Source organism: Vombatus ursinus, unplaced genomic scaffold (assembly GCF_900497805.2).
Source record: "Vombatus ursinus unplaced genomic scaffold, bare-nosed wombat genome assembly UNPS02009770.1, whole genome shotgun sequence".
NCBI lineage: Eukaryota > Metazoa > Chordata > Mammalia > Diprotodontia > Vombatidae > Vombatus > Vombatus ursinus.
The window spans coordinates 14,672,859-14,698,878 of NW_020949548.1; the positions used below are offsets into that span (position 1 = coordinate 14,672,859).

The 26,020-nt window shown below is 41.5% G+C and overlaps 1 protein-coding gene across 1 annotated transcript in view; it reads left to right on the top strand.

Annotated features, from left to right (window-relative positions):
- The window catches only part of TRIM66 (tripartite motif containing 66), a 72,564-nt gene that overhangs the window by 24,382 nt on the left and 22,162 nt on the right, over nucleotides 1–26,020 (top strand). The window contains exons 9-10 of the mRNA XM_027852514.1: nucleotides 40–322; nucleotides 6,324–6,485. Coding sequence (XP_027708315.1) covers nucleotides 40–322; nucleotides 6,324–6,485 — 445 coding nt within the window. The remainder of the gene's footprint in view (nucleotides 1–39; nucleotides 323–6,323; nucleotides 6,486–26,020) is intronic.

Consider the following 26,020-nt stretch of genomic DNA (forward strand, 5'->3'; position numbering starts at 1 on the left):
GCAGCAGCAGCAGCAGCAGCAGCAGCAGCAGCAGCAGCAGCAGCAGCAGCAGCCACCACTGCCACCACCTCCACTGACCACAGGTCAGCATGAGAGTGCCCATGAGCCTGTCCTGCCTCCTAGCCTGGACATCATGCACCATAAATTTGAGCTGGAGGAAATGCAGAAGGACCTGGAGCTTCTTCTTCAGGCTCAGCAACCCAGCTTACAGCTCAACCAGACCAAGTCTCCTCAACATGTGCAGCAAACCATCGTGGGCCAGATAAACTACATAGTGAGGCAGCCTGCTCCACTTCAGCCAGTTCAAGAAGAAGTCTCCCAGGTGAGTCCTCAGGCTGTCCTGGCCAGACTAGCAGGTGCCAGGTGTGGATTCAGGCTAAGCTCTGCCTATAGCCTGCTGCATGGCCAGGGGCAGATAACTTGGTCCTTCCATGAGCCTCAGTTTCCTCCTCTACAACACAGGGATAAACCCTGCACTGCTTCCTTCTGAGGATGTTGTGAGGATCAAAGGAGACGAGGGGTGGGAAAGTACTTTGTAAAACTATAAAGCTAGAACTATGTGGAGCACTTCAAGTCATCCTCAACTGCTCACTTGGAAAAACTATGGGATCTTAGCTGTAGAGCTAGAAGGTGTCTTCTCTGAGAGTTAAGAGCTTTTTGATTAGGGAAGGCTCAACCCTTGGTGACAGAGCCAGCTTTAGAGCCAGAAAACCCTGTGTGATAAGAGAGTTTTAAGCAAGGGATATATGAGAGCAAGGACACATTTCTCAAACCTCCCCTCTCCTCTCCACTCACCAGCAATGGCAATTTTATGGTTCTGTGGTTCTGTGATCCTCGTCCCAAGTAACATGGAGTTGTGAGTGATGTACTTTTTCTTAGCCTGTTATTTATCTATTAAATCTTTGAAGTTTCTTTAAGACTCCCTGAAAAAGAGAGTATAACTGGTTACTTTAGAATGGGAATCGTGATCTTAGGTCTTATTTCATCAGAGAAAGTTCCCTGTAAGAGGATGTCTTGTAGGGGAAATTTGAATAAGGGGAGGAACCTGATTTAGGGAATTGGAGCCAATTTCAGGAAAGGAAGTAGAGGACATGTGGTGGTAGTTTTCTCATCTGGGAAATGGGACAGTTCCTCTCTGGAATCCCTTCTGCTTGAAATCTGTGGTCCTAGCAGTTCAGGACCTAACTATCTCTCTTTTAGGGAGAATAGCTTTCCAGGGCTCTTGCTCCTGAACACTGTTGCTAAAGCTTGCCTGAGTCTTCAGCTACCAGGGCTAGTTTCTCTCAATCATGAGTAGATTTCAGAGCCTGGCTAGCTTGCGTGCTAACACTTCTCTTTGTGGGTGGTGAGGCAGCTGTTAGGAATTTGACTCTTTCCTTGTCTGTAGTACTTGGGAAAATTGACATTCCAGACAATGTTTATCAGGAGCTTAGAGGGTTCTGTTTTATATTAGGTAAGCTCTTCCCAGGGAGCATTAGCATCTCCAGCAAACAACTCAGGATTTCAGAGAATTAACGCATACCTCATTGACTGGGCAAGGTTGGCTTGATAAAAAACTGTGAAGCTAACTAGGCTATGAGAGGCAGAAAAATGATAGAGTGGAAAAAGAGAAGCTGATTTTCAAAGTTTGGCCATTTATTGCTTATGGGACCTTAGCCACGTCACTTTTACCCTATGAGCTTTAGTTTTATTATGTATAGAATGAGAAACTAGATGAACTCTCAAGTCCCATAGGTCTATGATCCTAGCTGTGAGTGGATATGGTGGAATGGAAGCTGGACTGGTAGTCCCAAGCCCTGGCTCCTAGGGCTGGTTGTACTGCTAACTCATTGTATGGCTGGGTCTTAAGTTTCATTATCTGTAAAATAAGGGGGTTAGACTCTAGGAACTCTAAAGTCCTTTCCTATTATATGATTATATGTTTCTTTATCATCTCTCTTTCTAGGTTTGTATCCCAAATGACTCATCCTATCTAGTCTGTGCTTTCTAGGCTCATGTTTACCATTTTTCTTTCTCTCATCCATATGAAAATATGCCTCTCGTATTTGAGCCTTTCCGGGCCAAAGGAGTCCACTAAGCAGCCCAAATAGATTAATCTAGGTATCGGGGGCTGTGACTCACAAGAAGTTTCAGACCCTTTATTTCAGTCTAATAAATATTTATTAAACAGCTACTGCTTACAAAGATCAAAGCTCAGTGTTCAAATTCAAGTTCCAGCTCTGTTTCACACTGGCTGAATGACCTTGGGAAGTCATTCAATTGTGTTAAAACTCAGTTTCCTATCTGGTTTAAATCTGATGAAGATGCCCAGATCTTACAGGTTCGCCTGGTGTCTTTTGACAAGATTTTTGTATAGCCTCAAATGAAACAGTGAGCTTCTTCAGTAAAAACAACTTCTTTCCAAGCTTTAGTGCTACAGTCTTTGTACTGTTTGTTCATGGCAAGCATTTTTGCTTCATAGCAATGGTAGCAACTGTTTTTCTGCTGGTTTTCTTGCTGTTCTTCCAACTTCAGAAAGCCTATACCACACTGTGGAGAAATCAGTAACAATCCCTTTAGCTGCTAGGTCTCTCTGAAGGTCTTTGCTGATTTTCTGAGAATTTTAATAGTAGGCTGTTCTGGAGCCATAGTTTCTGTTCTTGGTGTTATTTTTCATTTTTTGTAGCAAGAATGCTCTGGCTTATCTTCTGGAGCTTGGCAGACTACACCTCTGCCTCAGAGCACTAGGCTACCCTGAGGAGTTTGTGGGTGACATCTTGTCCTATGCTTGAGCCATCAGCTATTCTCCCCTTTGTTGGGGGCAAGCCATTAGAATCCCTACTCCACTTAACTACTTAACATCAATTAGCTTTTACAAAGAGATGTTTGCTTAAAAGTTATAGCAAGAACAAAGTATAAACATTTCCCCTACCAACACCTTGAGGGAAGTCATATTCTCTTCCCATACAGCCTCAGGGTCTGAGGGGAATAGACTAAAACTTTAGCTCAATTCCTATATGGCACTGGTCCCACTAGTTTCATTTCCAGATGTGGCACAACTGCCAGGTGAGTCCTTGTGTCTCCTTCTGTGGGTCCAGAAGATCACTCTCAGAAGTCACTACTTGCTCCACAGAGCATCAGTGCTACTCTGACTCCAGAATTCAGTTTCCCATTCCAATTTCCATGATTCCTGTGGCTTATTCTTTCAGCCTTTTGAAATTCCCAAAACTGGAGACTCCACTTCTTTCACCAATAGTGGAAAAGGACAAAGGAAAGATTGGGTCGTGCTTCTTAAGGCCAGGTAGGCTGATAGAGAGAAAGTCCTGAGACCTTTTCTTTTATATGGCTTGGTCTTTCCTTGGATACTGTGAGTAAAACAGTTACCGAATGAGGCCAAAAGAGGTAGCCAAAGCTGACTCTGGCCTTTTTGAAGATGCTTCCAATTCTGACTGTGTAGCCAGTTGAAAAAGGTTCCACCCAAACATGTTGTTAGCTAATCAGAACCAGTTGCAGAATGTCTTTGCGTGGTCCAGTCTCTCCACCTCATTAGTCTTTTCTTGGGAGCATTCTCCCTATCCTTTCCACACAGAGAAACATTTCAGGCACGCGAATAAGTGCCCCTCTCCAATTACATTTTCAACTCCACCATTCTTGGTGCTTCTGTGTGAATGATGCCATTTTATTATGAACTTGAATAATTCTTAAAACTCTTGATTCAGCATTCTAGTAGCCTCTGAAACATAGCTAACAGTTATTGAGGTGGGTTCTTGAAGCACTACAACTTTTGCGTATTTCCTTGGAATGATACTCATTCTTAAAAGCCACGGACCACAAAAGAGAGCAATGAAATAGTGTGTGTGGTGTGAAACTCAGCACTCACATGACAGAGAACCAACTAAGGTAGAGAAACCAGATCAATCTGGTTTTGTCTGGTCCAAATCTGAGGGTCCAAGTCAGTCCAGTGTTAGAAGCAAATGTAAATTAGTGACAGCCATACTGTCCCTAAATGAAACCATGCCAAAATTACAGCTTCTCTCCAGTAATTTGTACAACACTGTCACCCAACGCAAGTCATTCCTCACCTCTTCTACAACATCCCCAATAAACGGTCATATAGCTTTTGATGAAAGACCACCACTATCGAGGAAGTTCACCTTCCCTGGAGACAGCCCATTCTACTTGGAGACTGTACCTTTTAAGATACAGGTCAGGAATGAGATCTAGGTATCGGGGGCTGTAACTCACAAGAAGTTTCAGACCCTTTATGGCTCCCACTTTGTTGGACAAGAACAAATGTGCTACCACTAATTCCAAAGATTCATTGATAACTTCTTGACTAGTCATGAATTTCGTCAACAAATCGAAGCCTGGCTTTTACTCTTAACTCTCTTGAGACAGTCTTAAAACTCTAAGTGATATTATGGACCTCATCTTCATGGAGAATGCTTCAACTCTGATCCTCAGCACCTCTGCAGGACCCTCAGTTGCCTCTCCCATCTGTTTGGAGAGCTGGGGGGCAAAGCAAAAAACTCTTCCCCCAACCTTCCTTTATAGAGGTCTTGGAATTTTCCAGGCAATTCTTCATTTCCCACCATCTGCTCTGCTTGGTTTCAACTCCATAAAAAAATCTAGTCTCCTCTGGCAGCCTCTCCTACCTTTCTCAGCTTCCTTTTGTATACTGTCTTCCTCATTTAGATTATAAGCTCCTTGAGGGCAGGTGCTATCTTCTTATTTGTATCCTGAGTGATTAGGGACAGTGCCTGGCCCTAGTAGGTACTTATTAAATGGTTGTTGATTCGACTCTACAGATCGCCACAGCCCCACTCTATCATGCCAAACCTGCCATCTTGAACTCTCCATACTATTCTCGAATCAGTCCTGCTATGTTTTGCTTTCTCTTCGGGAGCTTTGCTTCCCTCTTTTCACTAGTTCCTGCCTTCCTGTACTACCTTTATTTCCCCTGCCACAATCATGACATTACTGTATCCCATTACAGTATCACCTTAAGGGCTACACAGTTTTCATCTGCGTTTTCTATCCAAGTCCCATAGATATATCCCATCTTAAAGAAAACACTTAAGACCTTATATCAGTGTTCTAACAGATAAATCAAACTGTCTGACCCAAATTTATAATAATTTTGGGAGGAGAGAGGGGGTTCTTACCCAATACCAGGAAGGGATCATAGTGAACTATAAACTGAATACCAGTCAACACTGGGTCTGCTGTTATTGTTAAGAAGGCAAATATTACATGTTCCTTTGAAGGTTTCCCTCTACGTAGGTTCTACCCCAGGAGGCTGTAAGGTGTAGGGCCAAGAGCTCAGTTTTCTTATCTGTAAAATAGAGATATTGGGCTAAATGGCCTCTAACATCTCTTCTAACTCTAAATTTAGGATCATATGATTTACACTTTATGATGGTAAAAAGGATAGTTCCTTAGATCTCCCCTAGGCTTTGTGTTTTAGAAGAACTTGTCCAAAGCGTTGTATTAAAAATCAAAAATCAGTCATTTGTTAAGCCCTTACTGTGGGCCAGGCACTATCCAAAGCAATGGAGGTACAAAGGAAGCCAAGCCACAAATGATGCCTGACCCTCCATTCTAAGGGGGGCAGGAAGAGCAGCATGTAAGTAAAAAGGTACATACAATATATATGCTGAGGAGAAGGAAGGTAGCCCTAGAGAGGAAGGCCCAAGTGAGTTGAGGCACTGGGAGAGGCCTCATCTCCTGTAGAGGTGGCATTTAAGCTGCCTCTTGAAGAAAGCCAAGGTTGCTAAGAGGCAAGGTGAGGAGGGAGAAATAAAATCAAGACATGGGCAGAGGAGAGGGAGTGTTGTATGTGAGGAACAGCAAGTGGGTCTCCATCAATGGGTCTTGGAATGTATAGAAGGACGTTAAATGTGAGGTGAATGGAAAGGTAGAAAGGGGTCCAGTGGTTAATAGCCTTAAATACCCAATGGAGTACTTTATAATTGATCTGGTGGTGATGGGGAAACCACTGGAATTTACTGAGCAGGGGATGTCATCATCAGATCTATGCTTTAGGAAAATCATAGGTCACTGGTGGAGAATGGATTGGAGAAGTGATGGGCTTGAGTTGGGGAGACTCGTTGGAGGGCCTTTCAGATATTCAGTGCAACAGATGATGATGGTCTGAGCTAGGCTGTATGAGGAGGGAAAAGGTGATGTATGGGAGAGATGCTGTAAAAGTAGAAATAACAAGCATAAATGGGGTGAGAGAGTACGGAGGTGGCAGTGGAGGCATAGGGGGATGAATGCGCTGGGTGGTGGGGAATGGTTGCTTATTCTGTTAGTGATGTCTGAACACATCTTTTCCCTTGCAGGCTTGTGAGGAGCCCAGTGTGCCTGAAGGCCCAAAGCCAGTTCCACCTCTTGACAGGACTGTCATCCCTCCTTTGTCCCAGGCCATGGCAGAAGATGCCGCTGCCAACGTGCACCCTCTGGACAGCACCATGCAGCCCTCGTCTCCTAATCCAGTAAGAAAGGTACTGATGAAGTCAGCTTCCCTGGAGCCAGATGACCCACAGTCTGGCTCTGGTGGCATAGTAAAAGAATCAAGCATTTTATGGGGTCACCAGGGTTGGACTACAATAGAGGACAGGCAGGACCTGCCCCAGTGGCCTATGGCTTCTGAAAAAATGGATGATGGAATTTAATGCTGGGCTTAGGCATCCTTTTGTCAGCATTCACACTGCTACTTTTCTACAGTGTGAGGAATGTCCAACATCTGGCCTTCTTCTTTGATTAGAGAGAGGAGTAATTAGAGCTGGAAAGAAGCCACTTCTTTGTCCCTTTGGAGCAGGTTACTATCTGTAAGATATTTGTAGGATACATAATTTTGTCAGTGTAGACACTCTTTCTTCTAAGGCAAATCATAAACACTCCATGCCTTCATAGAGAGGTTTTCAAGACTGGCTGAAAAGAAAACAAAAGAAATTCATCACTTAGTGCTCAGCTCCCTGCTGATGACTCTCTCTGAATCTGGCCAAGCTGGTCATTGTATATAGGCACATATATTCCATTGCTGGACATATAGTTAAAACCTTTACATCTTTGTAGGAGGGGCCAGATGTTGGATTTTCACAAAGAGGCCTCAAGGTCTCAGGGTTCATTTCTACACTACAGAAAAGTGGGACATTTATGTAGGATCTTTATCTGAAAAAGGAGAGATGGACTAGATGATCTCTAGGGGACCTTCCAACTCTGAAGTCTTATGATGCTATTATAATCAGGAAGATAAACAAAGGCAAAATAAGAAAAAAATACTTAAAAGTTTTAACGCCTTTGTTGTTTTCTCTACTGAATAGGATTAATAATGCAAACCCTTTGTATGGGTTTTTTCCCCCCTAATGATTATGTCTACATTTTGGGTAAGTGCCTCCTGGTGGATAGTTACTAGTTGTGTGGCCTTAGGTAAATTAATTCACCCTTCTGAGCCTCAAGGTTCTGAATGCAAAATTAGGGGATTAAACTCATTGAGTTCTGAGAGTTCTCCCAGATCCACAAATCTGGGACATCTGATGTGATCAGAGGTCAGCGTTGGTCTAATGACCTTTTCTCTCTCCCTTGCCTGTATTCTTTCTTGTACAGCTTAGTTCTACCCTCTTCCTCCCATCTCCATCACATTTGTCCACAGTTTTGAGGGCAGCTGTGAAGTAGTGGAAAGGATCTTGCTTTGGGGGTCAGGAGTTCCAATGATCCTATGCTCTGCTAGGCTATGCTCTGCATTAACTTGCTGAATGATCTTAGGAAGGGTCCTCTGTGGGCTTCTGTTTCTCAGGCTATAGAATGAGGGAGTCAGTAATCTCTGAGAGCTCTTCCAGCCCTAAGATTTTGGTTCAATTCTAAATTCTATCTTGTCTGATTCTATGTTAGAATCAAAATCTCTAGTGGAAGAGCCAGGTTAGTGAGTAAAAGTAACTGAGTTTCCCTGTGTCCTCACTCCAAGTTTATATTAAACAATAGATCCTAGCTCTGTTTTGATGAACTCAAAGTCCAATGCCTTTTGGTCTGATGCTTTTGTTTTTGTCTGTCCCATCTCTTCCTACTTATCCAGTTTAGTTTTGCCCACCTCACTGCAACCTTCATCAACTAATCCACATTCTGAAAGACATCTGTGATGGAGTAGAATCTACGAGCATATTAGACAGGCTGGCACTATCCTTAGAAACTCCAGGAACCCCTAGAAGTATTATCCAGTGGCCTGGTATTGTGGGAGTTTGGCTTGTTCTGCTGCTCAGATGTGGTTAAACCCTAGCAGTCATCCAGAGCTCTACACACCTGTGGCCTCTCAGGGATCTTTCACCCCCTCCTAAGTTTTCCTGAATACTGTGCCCCACCTCTTCTTTCCTTCCCCCTTGCCATCCTTCCAACCCCGCCCCCATCCCAGCATGACTTGTCAGGCAGGGTTCTGATGCATGGATCTGGCTTACAGAGGGAGCTGGAGGCTGAAAAGGAAGGAGGTAAAAAATAGAACTTTAACTAGGCAGATTGCAGAAGAATTATGTGTGTCCTATGCAAATTGAATATAATTTTAATGCATATTCACTATGTCTATACTGTTTTGTACCCCAGGGAGCCAAAAAAGAGCTTCTGGTCCAGGAGCTCTAGACAGCATTGTTCCTCCTGTGCAATGTCCAGCTTCTATGTTGGATCCTCATGCTGGGCTGGGGCGTGGCTGGTATCCCTTTACTTCTTTGTAGCGGAAATAGCCTGTAACCAGAAGTCTGGAGATAGATTCTCATCACAGCTTGGCCACTAATGTGTGACCTTGGCAGGTCATTGGCTCTTGATCTATCATCTGAGCCTCAAGTCATTGGAGCCTTATTTTCCTCCTCTGTCAAATGAAGGGATCAAAGTGGGTGAGGGGGAGCAGGGTTTGTAGTTAGAAAACCCGAGTTTGAATTTCAGCCCTATGGCTTTTTATTTATATGATGGTAGGCAGCTCACTTTGCCTCTTCAGACCTAGGATTCTGTACCCATAAATTGAAGGAAGTAAGCAGATGATATCTAAGATCCCTTGCAGCAGTAAAAGCCTTGATTCTAGGCTCTTTAAATCCCTTTCTAGCTCTAATGTCCTATGGCACTGTGTCTGTGTTTCTGTCTTAAACTCCAAGCCCTAAGAGGGTAAGGAATACATGCATACATCCTTGGATTAATCTTGGCTCCTGAGTGGGGAGCTCCCAGGGAGCAGGCCCTCGACACCAGTGATGGACATAGAGCCTCTTCCAGGTAGACTCTGGAGTAATGCCAGGGTCCAGCAAAAACACGATGGTCTAGTGGCTACCTGAGTTGTATGCTTGAAGGCAAGTCACTTTAACTTTTAGGGACTTCAATTTCCTCATCTTTAAAATGAGGATAATAATACCCAGAACATTTGTCTAAGGGTTGTAAATGAAGTTCCAATGAATCATGTCTAGAGCATTTTTAGTAAACTGCTAAAGTATGATGCGAATGCCAGTTATAGTTGATGATAATGATTATTACTGCACAAGTACCACCAGGGTGCCCCTTGTTGCCATGACGTACTAGCCTACCAGGATCTTGATACAGGGATGATGGGACTGGCACCTCCATGAGCATGAAGATCATGAGCTAGAGTGAGTATTGTCCCTGACTGACAGCTTGACGTCCTGGAAGTTCAGCGTGGCTGGTGGAAAAAGCACCAATGAAGAGTTAGGGAACCAGGGTTTGAGTTTTGGCCCTTATTCTTACTAGTTGTTTAACCTTGAGTAAGTCACTTCATCTCCCTATTGCTCAATTTCTTTACATGTGAAGTATAAGTGGAGATACATTACTACCGACCTCGCTGGATTATGGTGAGGGTCAGATGAATGAACATTTTTCACAGAAACAATTGAAGCCATTTGCAGAGGGGCTCCCTCTCCTCCCCTCCCCTCCTCCTCATCTCATATCACTCAGATGCCTTCTACCACTATCCCCTCCTTCACCCCTGTCTCCCATAAAGAGGTGGCCCTTCTCCTTGCCAAGACAAACCTCTCTACATGCACAAGTGATTCCATTCCACCCCATCTTCTCCAGCAGATGGCCCCCTCTGTCATTTCCATTCTTATTTATATTCAGTGTCTACTAGCTGCTACCCTATTGCCTATAGACTTGCCCATGTCTCTCCCATTCTCAAAAAAAAATTCTCACTTGATCCATCTGTCCACATTAGCTATTGTCCCATATCTTACCTCCTTTTTGTGGCTACACTCCTTGAGAAGGTCACCTGTAATTGATGCCTCCACTTCCTTTCCTCTCACTCTCTTCTTAACTTTCTATAGTCTGGCTTCTGACCTCATCATTCAGTGAAAACTGCTCTCTCCAAAGTTACCAATGATTTCTTAGTTGCCAAATCTAATGGCTTTTTTTCAGTCCTCATCCTTCTTGACTTCTCTTTTTGCAGTTTTTGACACTGCTGATCACCTTCTTTTTCTTGATATTCTTTTTCTCTCTAGGTTTTTGTAACACTACTCTATCCTGTTTTTCCTCCTCCCCTTCTCCTTTGCTGGATTTTCATCTAGGTCATGCCCTCTAAAGAATGGTCTCCCCTGGGGCTCTGCCCTGGACTCTCTTGTCTTCTCTGTCTGTATGAATTCACTTGGTGATACCACCAGCTCCTATGGATTTGATTATCTTCTCTTTGCTGATTATTCTCAAATCTACTTATCCAGCTCTAACCTCCCTCCTAACCTCTACCCTTGTATTTCCAACTGCCTATTAGACATCTCAAACTGGATGTCCTGTAGACATCTTAAAACTCACTATGTCCCAAATTAAACTTATTGTCTTTCCCCCAAACTACTCCTCGTCTGAACTTCCCTATTACTGCCGAAGGTACCGCTATCCTGCTAATCAACAGGGCTTGTAACCTACCTTACTTTCTCTGTTCACTCTGTCACCCCCATATTTGTTGTCAAGTCCTGTCAATTTTACCTTTCTAATATCTCTCATGTATGCATCTTTTTCTCCCCTGACATTGCCACCACTCTGGTGCGAATCCTCATCACTGCATGCTTAGACTATTGCAGTAATCTTTTGGTTGGGCTTCTTGCCTCAAGGCTTCCCCCAAACTCCGGTCCATCCTCCATTCAGCTGTCAAGTTAATCTTCCTAAAGTATATGTCTGACCATCTCAACCTCACATTCAGTAAACTGTAGTGACTCTCTATCACCTCTAGGATCCAATAAAATCCTCTTTTGGATATTCAAAGACCTCCACAACCTATTCTCCCTCACCTTTCCAGTCTTCTTACACCTTACTCCCCTCCCTTCCTTTTATTCTGTGATGAAGTAGCAGTGGCTTCCTTGCTATTCCTGACACAAAACCCTCCCTCTCTAGACTGGACATTTTTGTCCTCCATGCCTGGAATCCTCTCCCTCCTCATCTTAACTTCTGGCTTCCCAACCTTTCTTCAAGTTCCAGCTAAAAGCCTACTATGAAAAACCTTTCCTGATCTCCCTTAATGCTAGCTCCTTCCATCTGTTGATTATTTCCAATTTAGCCTGTACATATCTTGTATATAATTTTTATCATGTCATCTCTCCTATTAGACTGTGAGGTCCTCGAGAGCAGGAACTAACTTCTGTCCTTCTAGTGCCTGGAACATAATAGACACTTAATAAATGCTTATTGATTGGCTGACTGACATATATAGAAAGTACTTGGTAAAGATAAAGCACTGTGAAAATGTCATTTATTATTATCATTTTGTTCTTCTCATCATGTTGTTTTTCTCATCTTTTTTGATAAGGATTCAGGTATAAATGGTCCTGGGACAAGATGCCATCTTGTTATTATCCTTCATAGTTAATGGTCTTCAGACTATTGCTCAGGCAGATAAAATAACAGCTTTATATATCTGAATAAAAGTATTAGGATATAAGCTCATCCTCTGTAGGCACACTGAAAGCACTCACAGTATGACCCCAGTAGCAGACAGGACTAGTATGATATATACCTTAGCCTGTTCTTAAATAATTTAGCTCTCCCCAGGTAGGTAGGACTCTAAATAACTTGGAGAGCTCTTGTTCTCATGAGGGTTGGAATGGTGACATCTATTAAAAATGTTGTTCCTGAGTTTTTTAATGAATCAATGTTATTTTCAAAGATTGTGGGCAGTAGTTTGGTCTGTGATACGGTCCAGTTCTGGTACAATAATTGACTGAGTTCTTCAGGATATTTGATGTCTCTATTTGTAGCATGAAGACTTATCATGTCAATCCATGACAGCAAGCTTCTAATATGTAATTCTAGCCACCAGATTGTGTCTAACTTGGTATTTGGTAGATGATAAACTTTTACAGCCTGTAACAACGTATTACACAATTGCTACCATTTCATTGCACAATCTACAGTGATCACCAAGTCTGACCTCCAATTAGCTATTCTTCAATTAGTCTGTATTATCAGCAGCCTTTCCCCTTCCCCTCTCTTTCTCCTATCCTGGTGCAGTGGATAAAAGAAGAAAGAACCAACCTTGAAGCCAGGAAGACCTGGGTTCAAATCCTGTCTCTCCCATCTATTGGCTGTGTGACCTTGGGCAGGCCATTAAACTTTCTGATGCTCTAGGATACTTTCTAAGTGGCAGAGAAGGTGCCAACCTGCACTTGGAGAAGGAACTTTCTCACTGAGGAATCTCTTCTATAGGTGGAATCACAGGGCCAGTCCATAGCTTTATTATTTAATGTCATATTATGCATTTCAGGTCATTAGGGATCTTAAAGATCACATCTAGCCCCTTCCTCCTGGCAGCAACTGCTTCAAATAAAGTTTAGCAGATGTTTTGCTGTTCTCAGCACAAAGTAAGAACTCTGTGGCTGGTGTTGGGTTGCACAGGACAGTTGGATGGGAGGAGAACATCCACTCCCCTGCCCCTGTAATGAGCTGCAGTGAGATTGTTGGACTTTCCTGCTGCAGCCTCCTTGTTTCCCTTAGGGGCTCAAATTCTCACTTAATTCTTTTCCAGAACTTGTGCATAGTTTTACCCCTGAGCCAAAATAATCCTAAAAACCTGTTCCCTCCGTAATCTGCAACCCTAGAACTAGGGACATCTCTATTGCCTTCTAATTTGGGTGGCCAGAGTCTGTCTGGCGGCTGTTGTGACAGTATTGTAAGACAAGCAGCTTTGGGGGATGTCTCTGCAAGCTGGCGTTGTTTCATTACACCATTGTGGGACATTTCCAATTCATTAAACCAACCTTTATGATTTAGAGGCAGAATTCTCACCCACCAGTATAGTAGAAAGAAAGCTTGACCTGGAGTTAGGAGATTTGGGTCCTAGACCAGGTTCTGGCATTAACTTGTGTGACCTTTGATAAGTCCTTTTGTGTTTCTGAGCACAATTTTCCTATTTGTAATATGACTGGCTAAACTAGATAATCTCTAAGATCTTTTTGAATGTTAACATTTTATTGTTTTATTTCAACTCACTTATGTTGTAGGCACTGCCATAGGGATTAGGAAGACAGATAAAAAAATGAAATGGTGTCTGAATATTTTTTTCCAATGAATTGCTATCTACCCCTTTCCCCAGCTTGTACTTGGGAAGTCTTTTTTTTTTGTTTTTTTGTTTTGTGTTTTAAAAGCTGAAGCCCTGTGGTTTTTGATCCCACCAGACAGACTCGGCTACTTCACCTCAGTTGGTGAGATGTTGGTAGGAGCAGGTCTGGGAGCTGGGCCTCAGAACCCCTTTATTTCATATACAGCTCTCCCTGGAATACCCCCTCTTCAGTGTGGTAAAGCCTTAATGGTGGAAAGCTTTCTTGATCATTGTTGCCTGGTTGTAAATTTGCTATTGTTATAAGATAAAGGAAGATTCTTAGCAAATCCCAGGCGTTCACATGGAAAACTAGAGAGCAGTGATTACAGTCAAAATGACACAAATATATTTACTTCTGTCGAATGGCACATTAAAATGCCAAAGGCTAAAAGCCATTATACCACACCTGGTGCCACCATCTGCCCAGAGAACATTAATGCTCTCTGATGCTCAGTGACTGTCCTGTATAAGTGGTTCAGACTTTTATCAAACCAGATCTGTTCTTTGAAGGCTTCTGCTTTATTAACAACAGCTGAACTGCCAAGGGAAGAGAGGCAGTGGCTAATGAGAGAAAAAAAGCAGGTATTTTTCATAAGTAAAATCATAGGGGTCTGAACCAATCCTGTCCCAGGAAGAACTATGTTGAGGTGTGGTATTTGATGTTACTCCCAGACAACAGACTTTCTTTTTTGTGTCCAAGGATTTGGGGAAAAAGTCACAGTTATATGCCTCCAAAGTTACCACAAAATGACCAGAAATAAGCTCCCAGTGAAATGGAGAGATAACCTAATGGCTTCTTTTCTTTTTCTTTCCCCTAACCACCTTCACCTGATTTATCCCCTCCTGAGATAAATCCAATAGAACCAAATTTTTCAAGAACCTACTTGTAAGTAAAGGGATAAAAAAAATGAATAGAAATATAACTTTAGGGATCATGTTTTCAAGAGAAATGGGCGAAGTTCAAGATTTGGAACATTAAGCAAACTTTGAAGAAGACTTTCTTACTTTGTGCACTGTAAGACAAGCAGACCTTTAGTAGACACATTATCCCTCTGTGCTTTGGGAGCTAGTTGGATGGCCTGTGAGTAGGTATCTGCATCTCACTGGAGAAGGCTCTATCTCAGTTTGCTGTTTTGTTGTCTTTTGGTGTAGTAATACACAATTCTATAGATTTGGAGGCAGCCAGGTGGTGCAGTGGCTAGAGCACCATGCCTGAAGTCAGGAAGACTTAGCTTCCTGAGTTTAAGTCTGGCCTCAGACACTTACTAGATGTGAAGATAACTGTGTGACCCTGGGCAAGTCACTTAACCCTGTTTGCCTCGGTTTCCTCATTTGTAAATTGATCTGGAGAAGGAAATGGCAAACCACTCCAGTATCTCTGCCAAGAAAACCCCAAATGGGGTCACGAAGGGTTGGATACGACTGAAATGACTGAACGACAATAGACTTTGCATATGTTACTTCATTTGAATCTCATAATAACAGTGTGAGGGGAAAAAGGTAAGTATTAGTTCAGTATTTCAAAAGCTCTATAATTTCATCTGTGTGGAGACTCCCTTCTTCAATGCAGATTTTGACCCCTTCATGTGTTAACAAATGGTTTCATGAATTACTCTGACCCAAAGAATTTGCCAGTGGTGGCCAGCCTTCTCTGAAATCAACTAGGCTGACAGACACAGTCTATTACTGCCTTGTATTTGAAGTTTGGTAGGACTTGGTGAACTTCCATTTTCTTTCTTTTTTTTGCAGTTTTTTTTTCTTTTTAGGCGATTGGGGTTAAGTGACTTGCCCAGGGTCACACAAGTAAGTGTCAAGTGTCTGAGGCCGGATTGGAACTTAGGTCCTCCTGACTTCAGGGCCTGTGGAACTTCCATTTTCTTAGAACAGCTTCAGAGCTTCTGCCACCATGAGTGAAGTAGGACTTAAGTGGATAAACATGGGTTTTGTTGTTCCTGTCTCATAGGTGGGGAAATTGACTCCCAGAAAAGTGAATTGATTTGCTCAAGGTTACACACAGCTAGTGTGTGGCTGAGCGGGGACTCAAACCCAAGTCTTCCGTCACTGAGTCCATTGCTTATTTTATTCTACGATGCTTCCTTTCAAGAAGGTTCATTATGAAAGAAGTAAGGCCTAGTGCGAGTCAGTCCTTTAGTAAGTGCCTGGTAATGTACTAGGTGCTGGGGATACAAAGGCAATCATGGAACAGGTTCTACCTTCAAGGAGCTTGCATTCTATTGGAGGAGACAACACATATATCTGTAAGCATACACAGAATGAGTACAATATAAATACAGAGTAGTTTTTGGAGAGAGGGCCTAAGCAGGTGACAGCCTAAGGGAAGTCTTCATGTCACAGAAGTTGACTCGTGAGCTAAGTCTTGAAGGAAGTAAGGGATTCTGTGACCAAGAAGGAAGATAGAGAGGACAGTAGGCACGAAGGCATTAGGGTGTGAGCTGGAGTGTCATATGCGAGGAGCAGCAAGAAGGCTCGCTCTGAAGGGAAGTCTCAAATAACTACCCCAGGATCTGTTCTTGGCTGTGTTCTATTTAATCATTCTATCAATGAACTCGAGGAAGACATGCTCATCAGATTTTAAGATGATACAAAGTTGGGAGGGATAGTTAACACATTGGATAAAAGACCCTAGATAAAAAAAAATATCATGATAGGCTAGAGTAATGGGCCACATCTTAACAAAATGAAATTTTACAAAGACAAATATAAAGCCCTACACTTGCATTTTAAAAATCAACTTCACAAGTATGGGATATGGAAGCCATGGAAAGACAATGGTTTATGTGAAAAAGAAATGTGTGGTGCTGGTTTTGGAGCCAAACAATCAGCATTGAATCTCTTCTCTACCACCTCTGTATCAATGTGGAGACTTCACTTCTGTTTAAGGCACAGTTCTCTGCATACAGAGAAAGGAGGGCATTGAAAGTGATAATGATGAAAATGGAAAGAATGTCAGAGGAGGAAATGGCTGGGGATGAATCCCCAGATTGCCTGCCTTCATTGACATTTCTCCTGCCATTTTCTTCTCTCAGACATTCTAAATTTTCCCCTCTATCTCTTGGACTTCTTAATAGTAGCAAAGTACCAACAGTAACCCTCTCAGGATAATTATCTTGATTAAAAAAAGGACTAGAATGGATGTAGTTTTACCAGTCACAAACTTTATAAAGATGCTAACAATAGAGGTACTGTGAGTTTCTAAGGGTAAGACAGGGTAAGGTCACTCCCCCACTCTGTCATATGATCATATGGTTCTATGATTCAGTATAGGAAGCAAGCCTTCTTGTAGCACCCTTTGTCTGGTAACTGGAGTATAGCCCCTTCCTAGCCCAGTCTTATAACTCTGAGAAGTCTGTCTTCCAGGTTTTACCCACTATTTTTATTTTCAACTCAAAATCAAGCTCTCCTGGCCAAGTAAACAATTGCCTTCAGTTTGTTTGCCCGATTTGTGGCCAAGCTTTGGCTGCACATATATTGCTCCATGCTCCTAAAGAAGTCTCCACTTTCTCAGACGTCTTACTTTTAGGTTTTTTTTTAATCTACTCATTCCTGTCATCTTTTACTTTTTTACTCCTGTTTTTTCCCTCTGTCCCAAGGCCTGAGGTGATGGCTCATATTTCTTACATTCATGGTTATATATGGCTGTGTGTGTGCTCTTCAGTCTAATCCATTCAATTTAATTAATTTCAATTCCATACATATTAAATGCCTGCCCTGTGCAGAGCGCTGTGTTAGGAACTGGAGGAGACACAGATTTTAGATAAGACATGTCCTTGTGGAGCCCAGAGTCAAGGGGGAGGATGTGAGATAAACAGAAAACTATAATTAAAGGTATATGATTTCATTGAGTGAGTAGTCTCTAGTAGGCTCTCAGTCTGATGAGGCTGCAACCACCCTTTATGCTATAGAAGATTATCTCTGTGCATTACTATGAAAATTTTGTCATCTGGTGACCAGTTTGCTGATAGCCTTTGTATTTTCTGCATCCTGACTTTTCTTCTACCTTTTGACTATTGCATTTAACATCATCGATTTGGCATGTTCAAGGACAGCCCCTCCCTCTGTTAACACAAGAGACAACGTCAGAAATAGTGAAAGAAAGCCAGCCAGAAAAAGAGATTTCTTCAGTTTTTTTGAGCCAGTATAAATTTCACATCAATATTTCTTTCTCAAAACAATCCTTCAGATGGTGATTCTTGGTCAAAAAGCTTGAGAACCACCAGTGATCCAATGGTTGAACTTTGCTAGTTTAATCAGCTCTCTTGGCTCATCTTTCATTTCCGTCATTCAAGAGTAGCTTGGTATTAATGTAGGACCTCTGAGTATTTCCCACATTCAATTTCCATGTTACCCGTTCTTTTTCCCCAAATAGGTATGACGATGGTAACTTTTATTCAACAATCAGAGTTTTGTCAACTTTAACACTTCAGAACACAGAAATAAACAAAAACAACTTCTAAGCATCAAGGAAAATAGTTGCCCCAAAGTCCTAGTGCATTTTTACCTTCTTCAGGAGTCATCATGCCAACCTTCATGCCCTCGTCAAAGCCTGATGTCTTAGAATGGTGGATAAAAAACAAGCTTGCTGGTCGAAGGGGTTAGTTATCTGGTTTTCCTTGGAAACTCTCAGATCTTAATAGATTATCACAAGGAAATGATTTGGGGTGGTGGTGACTAAAGCTGCTAGAATAGTGTGAAAAACAGTTGACGAGAAGAGAAAGACAGCAGAGTTACCAACTAAAAAGAGAACTTATTTGGGGCTTTAATGTCTGGGCAAGTGTCTCAGTACACTACCAATCCCCGAGGGCACCCCTATATTATAGCCCAGTCATAACATTGGCCCTGAATCATTGAGAAAAGATTAGATAATGCTTTGTCTCTGTTTAAAAAGACAGAAAAGATTTCTATCAAAGATGGCTAATTTTTTTTTTAAGTTTCAGCACTGAAAGGGGCACATTTTAGCTATCTGGAAAATCACTTATGTGGAATATCTTATTCTCCAGAAATCGCTGTGGTTAAGTTAAACTCAGTTTATATGCACATTTATATGCACATTTTCTTCTTAATCATTCTTTCTTAGAACAGTAACTGGGTAATTAACAGCAAAAAGATAGGGTCATAATTCATTTGTTATAAATGTACGTATTTCTCAACACTGCTCTGTGGATCAGAGCTACCCTGTAGATGATGTATAATCACTCTATCTCTGTTTTTCATTTAAAAAATTGGAAGGATATTAAAATTCTTGAACTCATGGGAATCAAAACCAGAGGGGGATAGAATCTTAGAGACCATCTGGTGAATTCTCTCAAGTTAGAGGTGAGGAAATGTGTCCCAGAGAAATGATGGCCCCTCAAGTGAGTGGCAGAGCCAGGACTAGTGTCCAACGCTCTGGATTTCTAGGCCAGTACACTTCCCATTGTACCATGATGCCCCACTTCTGTGGAGACAATTAGGACCATGATCTAGGTTCCTTGGGATCCTTGGAAGAGAGGTGTAAGTGAAACAGTATAGGCTAACATAGGCACGAATCATCAGTTTTGAGCTGAAAGGGATGTCAGAGGTCATCCAGTTCAACATGAGGAAACTGAAGCTCAGAAAAGTGAAGAGACTTACCTAAGGTCACACAGGTAAAGATGTGCCAGAGCTAACTGGCATTGGATTCTAGATCTTCTTCTGACTCTGAATCCATTGTTCTTTCCAATGAATCACCATCTTGAAAAGCTAATAATGCTGGATTCATAGAATCATAGGTTTTAGAGCTGGAAAGTATATTGGAGATCATTCAGTTCAAGCCCTTCATTTTATGGAAACTCAGGACTAGAGAGGAAAAGTGGCTTTAGTAATGCCACACAGTGACCTATTTGAATATATTAATAGTTCTCATCTCTAATTTATACAGCTGGTAAGGATGTGGCAACTATGAAAATTAAACTTTTGTTCCTTAAGAGGTGCTCACACACAAATCAGAGATCACATACAGGTAAAAAAATTAATTTTTTGAGGAGAAAAATGTAATGGAATTTTCCCATCTAGCCACTCTTAAAGCAGGAGACATAAAACTCTACTTAATAAATTAATTAAAAATTTAAAGCACTTTAGTTCTATAGTAAGGGAATAACATGGAATAGGAAAATGCAAAAAAATAAAAAACTAAATGAAAACAAAAGGAGAACAGAGAGACCCAGAGACCCAGGGACAGAAATAAAGAATGAGAAAAGAGAGAAAGGAGAGCCAAGAGAGGTGAGAATGAGGGTATCTCTGTTTAACCGCTGCTCTTGTCATACCTTTTGGAAGGCACAGGAATCGAGAGTAAATTTTTTCACTTGTTATCTCTGTCCTTTGAAATGTTTACTAATAGCTCTTTCTGTACAACAAAGCAAACTTGATTTCTTTGCAAACTTCAAAGTGTAATTTCAAAATAAAGGTTTGTTTTCCCTTGGAATTTTGAAGACTTTGTGTGTGTGTAGGATTATCTTAGGCTTTAAAAAATTTTTATCCTGGAAACTTGCAGGTGCCCATCTGTTTGCACAGGCCTCTTCTGAAAAAACAAGAATAATAATATTCCTTCACATTATCTAGCATCTTCATATCCATTATCACCTTTGATCTCACAAAAACCTGGGACCAAGGCAGGGCTGGACAGGGCCCCCGTCCTTACTCTGGGGATGAAGAAAGAGACTGAGACATTAAGTTTCTTGCCCCAGGACATGTGAGAGGTAGAGCTGAGACTAGAACGCAGGAGGGGTCCCCTCTGTGTCCTCATCAACGCTTTGGATTGTGACAGTCTATGTGAAGGGAAAAGAATGTGGAGCTTGGAGTCAAATGAAGTGGGTTCAAATCCCGATTGCTCCATTTGCTTGCTCTGTGACTTTTGGCAAGTCCCTCTAGCCTCAGTTTCCTCATGTTTAAATAAGGATGATATATTATACACTGTTTACCTTTCCTGTTGTGGGGGGCAGGGGAATGCTGTAAGGAGAAAATATCATAGAAATCTATGCTCCTATATTGCCTGGAGGCCATGCTTGAGAGAGAAGTCAAGTCAACAAGCATTTATTAAACACCTACAGTGTGCCAGGCACTGTGTTAAGTGCTGAGCCTTCAAAGAAAGACAAAAGACAGTCCCAGCCTTCCAGGAGCTCATGGTCTAAGGGGGAGACAATATACAAACAACTATGTACTAAGGGGGAGACAGTATGCAAACAACTATGTACATACAAGCTGTAGACAGGATGAATTGAAGATGTTAAGGGGGCCAGGGAAAATGTTGCTTTAGGGGAGACTTGAAGGGAATTAGGGAAGCCAGGATCAGGAAATGAAAAGGGAGGGAGTTGCAGTCATGGGGGACACCCAGGAAAAACACCCAGAGTCAGGAGATTCAAGAAACAGCAAGGGGGCCAGTGTCATTGGATCATAGAGTTCCTGGTTGGAGACCTTGTCTATAAGTTCCCTCTACCTCTGACCTAATTAATTTCCACTATTTATTAATGAATTGTCTAATTTCTTTTTTGCTTTGGTCTGTGCGCTTAGTGTGGACGAGGCACAGTGTTAAGTAAGTGTTTTCTTATCCTCACAACAACCCCCTGAGGGAGGAGTTATTATTATGCTCATTTTACAGATGAGGAAACTGAGGCAAACAGGAGTCAAGTGACTTGCCCACGGTCACACAGCTGATAAGTATCTGAGGCTGGGTTTGAACTGAGGTTATCCTGACTCCAGACCCAACACTTTGTGCACTATAGTGCTTCTTGGCTCCCTGGGGGACTGATGAAAGACGGAGGGGCTGATTCGACAAGTAGTGGGTACAGATTGTGGAGCCACCTACATCATGTGGTTGGAGAAGTAGTGCAAGGTGCCACCTATCTGCCCCAGGAATAACCTACCAGCCTGCTGACTACAACCCTTTTTTTCACAGAATTAGCAAATGTCAGGGCCGAAAGGGACTTTAGAGAGAGCTTCTGGTCAAACTTCCCATGAAACAGATGATGAAACTGAAGTTCAGAGAGGTGAAATGACTTGTCCAAAGGAATCAAACTAGGAAGTATCAGAACTGGCATCCTAAATTAGTTTTTCTAACAGACATGTTTTTTTGTGGTGGTAGCCGTTGGGGGCGGGGAGGCACAGATGACAGAGATGGGAGGATTTCCTCCAGAAGACAATTTCTGTTAAAGTGCAGATTACCTTAGGAAAGGTTCTTTTAGCCCTTCTCTTGGATCGGGATCAGATAAATTTAGTAGCTACAGGATTATATTGAATACGAGATCATTGGGCAGAGAGCTCTGGGCATCTAGGAGTTGACAGTGAAGCTACTGGCCAGGGGAAGAAGGCCTCAAGATTATGGTGTACCTGAGACACAGAGATGGGCGGTGTTAAGTAGAGAAACAAGCTTTGTTAAGGTCAGACCTTAGGATAGGGTTTAATTTAGAGCATGTCTTCATGTACGGTAACTTCCATCCCATACGATCTCAATCTAAAAATAGGTATTAAACGTCTGCTGTGCTAGGCCTCGATGACCAGATAGTTTGAGCACAGTGTCAGAAATGCTGTAGTGTGTAGTGTGAAGGGACTAAGCTAATAACAGACAGATTTCTGCATAGAATGTCTCCTGTATGACTGAACTAATTCATAGTCCCAGGGTTACTGAGGACTCTTTTTGGTATAAAGAACAGGTGAGATACCTTTTTCTGATAAGGGTTCTTGACCCACAGAAGAAAAATCTATCATTTGAGGGCTGTAACATTCATTAATTCACGCTACACTTATTAAGCACCTACTGGTTGAAGAGCACTATGTCTGACATGGAAATAGGTGCAAAATTTAGATAATACAGGATTCCTGTGCTCGTGGAGATGACATTCTGGTAAGGGAATAAGACACAAATAGGGATCACTGTAGTCTGTCATATTACATGTCAGGTAAAGTCTATGTGGAATCCCAGGGGAAGATTGTTATCAACAAAGAGGGAAGGTTTTATGAAGAAGGTGGCATTTAAATTGGGTTTTAAAGGATGAACAGAGATACATCAGGTAAAGAGGAGGAGGAAGGCCATTCCATGTAGCAAACTGTGTAAGCACAAGCACAGAACTGGTAAAGTGAAGGACATGTTCTGGGGGTACTTTGTACTTACTCCAACACTTCATAAATGTGTGGTTTTACCAATGTGGTATTCCCATTACCAGTGCAATTACAACTCTTTTTCATGTCTTATTAGATATTCTTTATGAGTTTTTGTGACCACAAAAAGTTTATTATCCTTTTAATTAATTGATCAAATATTTACTAAGTACGTACTATGTGCTAGGTACTGTACTAAGTACTGGGATGCAAAAAGAGGCAATGAGTCTCTTCAAACTTTGCCAAGTTGTTCCTTTGACAAACTGTGTACCCTTATATTCGATAAAAGACCTGGAATGATAATTCCCAATCTTTTCTCCCAATTTTTAACATCAAAAAACTTCGAAACCCCCTTGCAGGACAATGGCAATAATACTATTAGTAGTAATAAACAACTTCTTTAAAGCCCAATCTGTTGTTCAAGTTGAAGGTGCAAGGGATAACAAAGTAAGAGAATGCCAACTGGGATAATGTAAAGCAGGGATCTGTGGCCCCTAAGGTGGTGGTGAAGACCTGGCCAGAACCCTGAAATACAGGCCAGTTGGGTTCTGATGATACCACTGGTTGGGTTAGCATCATAGCAAGTGTGATGAAATTGTTCCTGCGATTCTAAGAAATAGACCGGGTGCCATAACATTGTAGGCTGGCCCAACCTGAAGTCATCGTAATGACAATGAAGCAAGAGACTCTTCTTGTTCTGGTACCACAAGAAGACAAGATAAGTCAGAATGAATTGGAAATACCAACATCTGACCTCCTGGAGATGCTTCAGTTTAGATGGCACTGACTGCTAGAGTGGCAAATCAGTTATGCATATGTATAAAATGGACTGAAGAGATGAATACTTTCATTATGCACGAGCATTATAACAGAAACTAGAACCATCTCACTAGTTATAGGCAAGTGTTTCATACTGCTTCTTCTCAATGGCACTCTCAACTCTAGTCACCTAACAGTGTATTGCTGGCCAGTTACAAAAAATAACTTCATCCCTAAGCCTGGACTAAATAAAGTAAGGGATGAGATTGAGGAGCTGCTAAAATCTGAAGAGAGAAAAGATCAAAGTCTTGAGACTCTGGAAAATCTTCATTTATTACAAACTCTAGAGGACAAAACAGATGACAAAATCAGCACTGTTATCTCAAATAATAATGATATGAGAAACATCTGGTACTTGTTATAGGCATCCTAAATTTGCATCTGACAGTGTCAGAACATGTTAGGGTTTGCACACAATTGTGGCAGACAGTGTCATACCCAGAGAAGGAAAGGTGGTGCTATCAAGGAATACTCATAAGGATAGGCTTCAAATACCACTGTGGCAGAGAGACTCGAGAGAGCCATTGGTGATACTGGGAAGGACCTTAGAAGCATAAGGGAACTGGTTTCTGACCAACCCCTAGCCCAAAGTTTAATATATAATCACGGAAAAAAGGGGGCTGTATTACGGAGTTAACTGTAAAGCTGTGTCTATGCCCTGTATCCCTTTACAAACTTTGAAAACAATTTTTCTTTATTTTTTCTTTATTTATTATTTTTTTTTGGTGAGGCAGTTGGGGTTAAGTGACTTGCCCAGGGTCACACAACTTGTAAGTGTCAAGTATCTGAGGTCAGATTTGAACTCAGATCATCCTGACTAAGGCTGGTGCTCCATCCTCTCTACCACCTAGCTGCCCCAAAACAGTTTTTCTTGATTGAACTATAAGGGACAATGCTATTGGCTGAGTGAAGATTGGCCATGTCCCTAATGGCACCTGGAGTAATTGTCAGCTCTCTGGGACACCCAGTCTGTGAGTGTGAGCTGGGAAGGAGTGACACCTGAGGGAGGGTTACAAAAGATGACATCGATATCTAGCTGGTATACACAGCACAAAATTTGAATGCCATATTGTTCAATTAAAGGCAACAAAAAAGAAACATGGAAAGGAATCTGGAGAACAAAAGCATATCAGAAAGTCTGTTCCCTTAATCAGCAATTGCAAGTAAAAATAAAAAAATCCAATATTATGAGTTCCCTCAGCTCAAAGAACAAAATAAATAATTCAACACCAAAGAGGCTTGAGAAGTAAAAAAAATCAGAGGCAAGAGAGAACTCCTACAGAATTAATAAAAAATCAACAAGTACCTGCTATGTGCCAGGCTCTGAGGATACAAGTACAAAGAATGAAACTGATCCTTACTCACAGGGAGTTTGCATTCTAATGGGGGAGCCAACAAGTACATATCAAATATTTAAATCATAAATATAAAGTTAATAAATACAAGGAGTATAATAAACCCAGTCAGATCTCTTCATAAGGAATTTTCTACTTTGCCAGCAGTCAGTAGGATGGCATGGAGAGGTGAGAGCCTTGAGGTAGGGAGACCTTTGCAATAGTCTAGGTGAGAGGTGATGAGGGACCTAATTAAGGTGGTAGCTGTGTGAGTAGAAAGAAGAGGTTGAATGGGGGAGATGTTACGCTAAGGTGAAAACAGCAAGCATTGACAGATGATTTGATATGGGGAATGAGGGAGAATGGCATTATCCAGGATAATGCCAAGATTACAAACCTGGGTTACTGTAAGGATGGTGTTATCTTCAACAGAAATAGGGACATTGGGAAGATTTCTGGTCATCTAAATGGTCACAAGAAGTCTCAGCACAATAAAAAATGCAAATTAGTTTAAATGAGAAACCGAAAGCTACTACACCTTTAATGAATGACAGATGGTTTTGTCGATGGACATGACTGAAATTTTAGCTTCTCAGTAAAACTAGAAGGTGGCAAGACCAGATAAGACCTGTAATTAGTGACTCAAAATCTTCACAATGGTACATGAATTACTGGCAAAAACCTTTACCAGCTTTCCCTCATATATACGCTTGATCCTACCTTTTAATAGAAGGCATCATGTATCTACTACCAAAAGATGAAAATACTGGTGACGTTGCAAATATAGGCCAATTACTTGATTATGTACTTTCTACGAAACATTCATAGCTGATATCATTAAAAACTCTACAAATACAAGAAAACAATATATTGCCTGAGGAGCAAAAGGTTCCAGAACTATAAAAATCAACATCATTTTGGTAATTATTGACTGAACACATTGTCCAAAGTTCAATAACAGTTATATAGCCTTTGATGATTATAATAAAGCCTTTGACTCAGTTTCAAATTCAAAGCTTATTTTTATACTGTAAATATCTGAAATAAATCCAAATATAGTGAGAATACTAGAGTATTTGATGTCCATATGGAAAACTCTTAAAAAAAAAACCCATACCACCAATACAATAATGTCCAGAACAATTAACATAGTATATGGCATTTTTCAAGGTGACAGTTTAAACCCATTATGGTT